Below are 8,622 nucleotides of genomic sequence, written 5' to 3'. Positions count from 1 at the left end.
CTCCACCAACTCCCAGGTCTCGGTCTCATACCATATCTGAAAATCCCAAAAATACCCACCTACTGGCTCTCCATGCGCGTGTAACTCAAGGTGGTACGCAACGTCTTGCAAGGTGATTGTGCACTCACTCCATGGCAGGTGGAAATTGTGGGTCTTAGGACACCATCGCTCCACAAATACTGTGATCAGGGAGTTATCAAACACAAAGTCTCTAAGTGACACAGTGTCGCCAAAACTAGCCTCTCTCAAGTAGGGGACAATGGCATCTGGTAGTGCATGTGTGTGACTCACTCGCCTCGAAAAAATCAAGCGAGGCCTCTAATAAAAAAAATCCTAGATAAAAATCTAAAAAGCTATAACACTATCAAAGTTAACAAAACAAATAAACAGATAAACATTAACATAATAATTTAACTTATAATTAAATTAACTTAACAAATAACTATAGAAACATTTAGTTAATAAATTAATTTAATTAAAAATATTTACTTAAATAATTAATAACTAAATTAGTAAATATCTAGTTAATCAGTTAACTTAAATAAAAATATTTATTTAAATAATTATTAGCTAAATTAATAAATATCGAGTTAATATATTAATTTAAATAAAAATATTTACTTAAGTAATTAATAACTAAATTAATAAACATCAAGTTAATATATTAATTTAAATAACAAAATTTACTTAAATAATTAATAACTAAATTAATAAATATCTAATTAATAAATTAACTTAAATAAAAACAAAATCAAATTAAAATTTACCTAATAAATTAATTTCATTAATACCTAAAATCATACCTTACCAATTAATCCTTATTAATAATGTATTCATCCACTTAACATATATGGTAGACTAGTTCTATAAAAGTACCCTCATTATGGTTATACATTCTAACATAAACCTAAAAATGGGACAAATGTCTATTTAAAGGGCGATGTAAACGATTATACATATACACCGCATCTTCTCTTATTTTATTTATAATGTAAACAAGATAAAATCGTTATACACCAGGTGTACAAACGTGATACAACCACGTTGTTTTATGTCTTATCTCGTTTACAGTATATTTCGTTTACGGTTATGTGTATTCTTATTTCGTTTACACTGTAAATGAGAGAAAAGATATAATAGAGTTTCCTAAAAATACTATAAATTATTTATTTTAATAAATAAAATATTTTTTATTTATTAAAAAAATCCGTAATAGAACTCAAAAAAATTTGATGGTCTAATTTTATGAAAACAGAAATTTGAGATTTGGTGGTACACAAATAAGGTGTTCAGATTTGTGAAAACTATACAGACAAGTGTTTTTAACAAATTTGAGGATTAAGGATAAGATTTTTGAAAACTAATTCATATTAGGGTAAAAATACACCAAACTCTAACATTGTGAGACCAATATCAAAATTAAAAAGCAGTTGGTGGGTATTTCAATATCTTTCAAATGAAGAGGTTGCGGATTCGAGTCTCCTATCTTTGGTAAAAAAAAAATATATCTTTCAAATTAAATTCAGATTTTAATTTGTAACTTAAATTTTTTTTATCTCGTCTATTTAATTTGTAGAATATAAGTCAAATCCTAGGAGTTATGAATTACTAACCAGTATAATTAGGGTTGTTTGGAAGCTTTAAAAGTAACTTTTTTTTAGTATTTTGACTTATGAAAAATATATAGTAGTATTAATGTCGGGTGCAATTTTCAAAACCAAATTGTGGCTTTCTAAGAAGCTATTTAGACCATCTCCAGTAGTAGGGAACTCATTCCAGTCCATATTTATGGCCCACCTGTCATAAAAAGTAACTCCACATCAGTTTTTGCATCATAAACAATAAATAAGAATTCAAAGAATCTCTCTCTTCTCCATTAGAAGGAACTAATTTTAATCCCTATTGTGGTCCTACTTAATTAATTAATTAAAGTAATTAAAATTAATATAATTATTATTTTTTTATAATAATATTATTTAAATTTATAAATTCAAAATAATTCAATATTATAAAATATTAAAATAAATAACTTAAATTTGATTAGTATTTTAAATTTTATAAATAAAAATAAATAATCCAACTAAAAATTATTTTATAATATGTAAAAATTAAATTTATTTTTTATGTAAAATAAATTTAATTAATTATGATTTAATATAACAATACAAATAATATTTGATATTAATTTAACATAATTATTTATATTAATTATAATTTAATATAACTAATTATTAAATAATTAATATAAATAATTAATTAAATAGATATATAATTATTTAATATATATATTTAATATATTTTTATTTTTATTTTATTAACTTATCACCTGGCATAATTTTATTGGTTGTTGCAAGTCCTTGTTTAGAGGGACTCTCAACCTTGATCCACGTGAAGAGTCCTCCTTCCCTTTTCACTCCAATGGTAATTGAGTCCCCATATATCAGAAGAAGAACTCTATTTCTTAGCATTGGAGTTGCTCTTAGGAGCTTATAGAGAAGTTAAAAAAATGACTTCTCTCATAATACTACTACTTTTTTACTACATTTTTATAAAATAAGTACTTTTAAAACTAAAAATTCAAATACAAAATAACTTATTTATAAGCTACTTTTAATATAATCATTTATTATTTAATATATTTTTTCATAAAAAGCTTAATTAAGTTATTTACTTGGACCTTAATTTATTTATTAATGGATTAATTGTGATTTATATTTGTTGTATATCCAAAATAAACATTTTTTCCCGATAAGCCAAGATAAGTTTTTTGGGAGGGCTGAGTAGCCCCATAAATGGATTTTTGTTTGTCATGACCCCATTAATGGATAAGTTGATGAGCTACCAATGATTTAATTATCAGTATGATCAATTATCATAGTGATATGTGTTGCTCTTTCATTTGTTGGTGAAACCTCAGTCATTCATATCCACCCTTGGCATTGCCACCAAAATCTTGGCCATTTATTAAATCTAATAGGGGATAAATTAGATGCATATAAGTTGATAGAAATCATAAATTTATAAAATAGTGTTAAATTAAGTCTTAAAGTGAGACATCTACTATTACATACGGGAAAAAAAGAACATATCGTAGTGAACAAAGTAGAGTCAATAACAAGTACGCATAATAAATCAAGGTGTATCCTTTAGACTTCACAAAGAAGACGATACGTTGGCACAGCATGTAAGTTCTTGGCTCTAGTCAGTGTGAGTGCAAATTTCTCGTTCATGTCCAACTCATCTGGCGTCATGTTCGATGGTAATTCCCAGGTGAAGCAATGTACTAACTGAGCCACAATAAGTTTCACCATAGTTAGTCCTAGGTGTATTCCAGGACATCCTCTGCTACCAGAACCAAATGGTATAAACTGAAAGCTGTAGCCACGGTAGTCAAAATTTTTAGTTAAAAATCTTTCGGGATAAAACTCATTAGCGTTATTAGACCATGCCTTAGGATCTCTTCCCAATGCCCATAAGTTTATTATGATTATTGTCTTTTCTCTTATATGATAACCATTAACCATCGTATCTTTAATTGTTTCGCGGGGAAAAAATGCTCCAGCAGGATGTAATCGTAATGTTTCTTTGATCACAATATCCAAGTAACTTAGGTTTGTCAAATGGGTCTCTTGCACAAATTTGTTCAATCCAACCAAATTAGCTAGCTCGTCTTGAAGGTTTCTCATCACTCTTGGATGCTTTAACAGCTCGGATAAAACCCATACAATAACGGTTGCAGAAGTTTCAAATGACCCTGCAATAGTATCTAGGAGTATAGCCTTAACGTTGGTTCGATCCATGACTTGGCTCTGTTCATCACGTGGATCAACGGGTTGGTTCATAAGGGAGAGTAATATGTCAATGAAATCCCTGTGGTCCCTCGAGGCATGGCATGCACCCGAACCAGAACCTCTAGTGTGATGCTCCTCAATTATCTTCTCCAACACTTGGTCAACAGCTTTAGCAATTTTCTTCAACCTTCGTGTGGATCCCTGAAAGTTTAAATTAAATAGCTCAACTGATAGGATAAATTTTAGTATAAAAATATTTTGATAATAATTTTTTTAATTAAAAAATATTATTAAATAGAGTAAAGTATTGTTTTTGTCCCCAATATTTGGGGTAAATCCTATTTGTGTCCCTAATATTTAAATCGTCCTATTTGTATCCCTAACGTTTGTAAGAGTGATTCAATGTTATCCTGCCGTCAATTACACATCATGAGCGCTTTAGTTTGAGTTTTAAAAATCTCTTCTTGAAATTAGAATACAAATGTTTGAGATAAAATCGATGATCTACTCCAAAAAATAACTCATCAAAAATTGAAACTAATTCCTACAATATTTATATAATTCACTTTTCTAAGGACATAATTGAATCTAAACACAAATAGTAGGTATAATATTAAAATCGAACACATACAAGTGAGACCTAATTGAAAATGAATACATCTAAGTGAGAATAATTGAAAAATATAATCTGATTTGTTAGTATAATTAATAGTAAGATAACATTGAATCACTTTTATAAACGTTAGGGATAAAAATAAAACGATTTAAACGTAGAAATACAAATAGAATTTAGCCCAAATGTTAGAGACAAAAACGATATTTTACTCTATTAAATAATAAAAGGGTTATTATTTTAATTTTTATGGTAGTCACCCTAGTCATTCTAGAATGTGCTAACTAAAAATGCATCTTATCATCTTATCGGATCGAAAAAGATGAAAACAAAAGACAGGAATTACTCCATGTGTTTCATAGTGTAAGTACCAGAAGAAGGTCAAAAGATCCAAGCCAGGGCACATAATCTGCGATATTAAAGGCTCCACTGACGCTAATAGCCTCATGAACTAGGGCAGTCAAATCAACCTCATTATCCCTACTACGCCCCATCACTATCTTATACGTTGTATCCTCTACAAGATGATTCACCGCCTCAGTAATATTCACCACCTCACCTCTCGCTGCAGCTCTCTTGATCGATTTCACCGTCGCTTCCACTTCTCTCTCCCTAACACCAGCAAAAGACGACACCTTCGACGCGCTCAGAAGCTGCGACGTGCACAATCTCTTCATGTTGCGCCAGTACGTACCGTACTCCGAGAACAACAGCCCTTTGGAGCCGTATGATACGTACTCGCTTGCCTGGGTTTTGCGACGGCTCGCAAAACTAGCGTCGTGTGTCTTTAAGAACATTTCTGCGGCTTCAGAGTTTGAAACAATGAGGGCTGGGATCTGCCCTAACCGAAGGGACATAATTGGGCCGTATTTTTGGGCCATGGCTTGGAGTGTGCGGTGTGGGAACTTCCCCAGCAGCATGGGCAGGTTACCGAAGACCGGAAATGCCTGTGGTCCCGGTGGGAGTGATCTATCATGATGTTTTCTTATTAGGAACAATACAGTGATAGGGAGGGCGAGTGTGACAAAGAGCACTGGAAGTAATGGTATGGTTGCTGGAAACATAGTTTTGTTTGGTAGATGTGTTTGGTTTACTGACTTTCTTGGCTTTGATTTAGAGGGCTTTCATACAAATTAGACAAGGATTTTGCTACATCTAGTTATACATTATATGCTAGGCTATTCTTTTATTGCGTATGTCTAAACACTCTGGAGTTCTACTTAGCTTCTGGGTAGTAACCTTATTTAGATTGGTTAGAAGATTTTCTGTGGGAATTTTCAATATTAGCCTTGCTGCTGTCCAAAACGGACCACTTGTATTTAACTATTCAACTAACAACTACTATGATAAAAAATTTTGATGCAGAACTAACAACTACTACATAATAATTATACCTACCACTATTAATTATTTAATTAATAATTTATTATGCACATGCTGCTTATATTTTTATTTTTATTTTCGTTCTTGTTCTTTCTCTTTCTCCTCAGCTATCTTTATAATTATTATCACTATTTCTTTCTTTTTCACCTCTTTTTTTTCTTTTTTTTTTCTTCCTCCCCCTTTTCCTTTATTTTTTTCATTTTTCGTTTAGTTTCTTCTCTTCTTTTTTTCTGCTCCTCCTCTTTCATCTTTATTATCATTATTATCATTATCATTATTTTTTTCTTCTTACTTCAATATTGCACAATTAGTAAAGTCACATAAATTTATTGTTAATGACACAAAAAATCTATTAAAAATGATATTTTTTTAATAAATTATATACAATTTTAAAATTTTTTCTCCTCCTTAACAAAGATGTGTATCTCGGTTAAAAATTTTTTTTTTATATTTTCATAATTTTCATGTTTTACTCTCTTAATAGAATATATGTGCCACTGTTAAAAAATTTCGGTATGATACTTAAGAAACTTTTAGTATCACATTTAAAAAATTTCAGTACTATTTTTTTTAATAAACTCTAAATAAATCAAAACTATTTTTTCTCCTTCTCTTCTTAAACATTATCGTCAACTTCTTCATTATTAGCATCATCTTCTTTCTTTTATTTTATATTCTCATAATTCTTCTTGTTTCACCCTCTTAATAAGTACTTGTGTTATGATTAAAAAGTTTTGTATCAAAATTTAAAAGCTTCCTATGTCACAGTTAAAAAATTTCGGTACTATTTTCCTGGTAAATTATGCACAATTCAAAACTCTACTCCTCTTCTTTTTCTTCATTATCGTTCTCTTCTTCTTTTTCTTTTTCTTCTTCATCTTCATGTTTTCTTTTTTATTTTATCTTCTCATAATTCTTCTTGTTCCATCTTCTTAACAAGAATAAAAATAATAAAAAAAATTAAATAAAAAATAAAAAATATTACAATAATTACAAGCAGCAGGAAAAGAAGGAGGAGGAGAAATTAAAAAAAAAAAGCGCAGCAACAATAAAAGCAATAAAAGAATGACAGCAAAAAAAAATACAAAAAAGAAAAGTGCGTGATTCACATGTATATTGTGTAAATTATTTTTGTTGAGTTTGGACTAACTTGATTAATATAAATATCATATATATTATGGGACCGTTTATATTATATTAAAAAAAATTCTGTTCAAATTATATTAGACCTCTCAGTAATAAGCCGTCACAAATAAATGTTATTACTTGCCTAAAAAAGATTTATTGGTTTTAAATAACTTGTATTTTTGTAGTTTCTGTTCTGAGCGTGATAGAAAATAGTTTAATATATGTTTTTTAATGCAATACGATTAGATAATCAATAAAATTCAGCCAGTCATCAATTTAAGAAATATAAAAAACACATTTAATGTTTAATATTTTCTTTTTACGATATTTAAAATTGAAAATAATAATCTTTGTAAAAGTTAATACATTTAAATTAAAAAAATACAATTCAAATAAAAATAACAAATTTCAAACTCTAAATTTTAAATTTTAAACTCTCATTATAAAATAAAAAAGAATAAAATGACACTAATTTTATGACGATCGCCATTCTTTCTGCAGATTTTGGAGGTTTTATCATCTACTATAATGCTTATCATTTTTAAGTGGCGGTTTTAGTTTATTGTATGTGGCAGTTTAAAACTACTACAATTATTTTATTGTGCATTTTTTTTTGTCTTTTAATTCGGATAGTGTGTTGCATATGAGAGATTTTTTTTTGTCTTTTAACTCGGATGATGTGTTGCATATGAGAGACTCAGGGTGATTAGTGCGGTTATATATACGGAAAAGTGTGAGTGTTGTGAATAACAAACCCTAATCTTTTGTCGCTATTTATCTCTTCGTTGTCGTTCATCCTGTAACATTCCATATTTTTAGAATTTCAATTATAAAATAAGATATAATTATTTTAATAGTTTAAGCTTTTTATTTTTAGGAACTGTTTTATTAAAAATAATTAAATGGTTTATGAGATAAGTTAATTTTTATTAATCAAGATTCTTATGTAATTTTATTATAATTGAAAATTTTGTATAGTAAAGATCAAAATTCAGTAATAGAAGAATTACATAATTTAATTTAAGTAATTTTTATTATGAATAAATTATGATTTATTTTATTAATTTGAGCTCTTAGAGACTAATTTATTAGGAATGATTAAATTGATTTTGTAAATATTTTAAGTTTAAGTAAATTAATATTTATGTACAATTTTTATAATAATCAGTTACTTTATATAAATTGAAATTAAAATTCCGGTAATAGAAAAATAATGAAAGGATATATATTTTTGAGATAACTTAACTGTTTGCATTTTATTCTTTACTTTCACGGCTTTCTCTTCCTCTACTGAAAACTTGTGGTTTAGTTCTCACCCCAAAATTTTCTACCCTTTCAGTGACACAAGCTTGAAGATTCAATACGAAGCTGCAAATGATTAGTAGAATTTGTTTATGAATCAAGTTGCTTTCATAAAGTTCCCTCGTTCTTGTTGTTTAAAATTTTATTTTATACAAAGGGGTAGGTGTTTGGTGCACGAAATTGTGATCATCAACAATGGCGCCAAAGGACTTGGAGCTCTTAAACATGAATCACACTTTGTCACAATTTCGCACAACTAACCAGCAAGTGCACTGGGTCGTCCAAGTAATAAACCTTACGTGAGTAAGGGTCGATCCCACTGAGACTGTCGGCTTGAAGCAAGCTATGGTCACCTTGTAAATCTCAGTCAGGCGAATTCAGATGGTGATGAAGAATTGATAATTA

The 8,622-nt window shown here is 28.9% G+C and overlaps 1 protein-coding gene across 1 annotated transcript; it reads right to left on the bottom strand.

The window, feature by feature from the left end:
* Nucleotides 1-3,000: 3,000 nt before the first annotated feature.
* On the bottom strand, nt 3,001-5,659 carry LOC112738141 (cytochrome P450 CYP736A12). The gene is made up of 2 exons (XM_025788456.3): nt 4,776-5,659; nt 3,001-3,992 (listed from the first exon to the last, which is right to left on the bottom strand). The coding sequence occupies exons 1-2, from the start codon at nt 5,466-5,468 to the stop codon at nt 3,147-3,149; spliced, it is 1,539 nt and encodes a 512-aa protein (XP_025644241.1). The 5' UTR covers nt 5,469-5,659; the 3' UTR covers nt 3,001-3,146.
* Between the last annotated feature and the right edge of the window lie 2,963 nt (nt 5,660-8,622).

The sequence above is a fragment of the Arachis hypogaea genome, chromosome 13 (assembly GCF_003086295.3).
Source record: "Arachis hypogaea cultivar Tifrunner chromosome 13, arahy.Tifrunner.gnm2.J5K5, whole genome shotgun sequence".
NCBI lineage: Eukaryota > Viridiplantae > Streptophyta > Magnoliopsida > Fabales > Fabaceae > Arachis > Arachis hypogaea.
The sequence above is the reverse complement of the archived record's forward strand: the minus strand, read 5'-3'. Positions and strand labels throughout refer to the sequence as shown.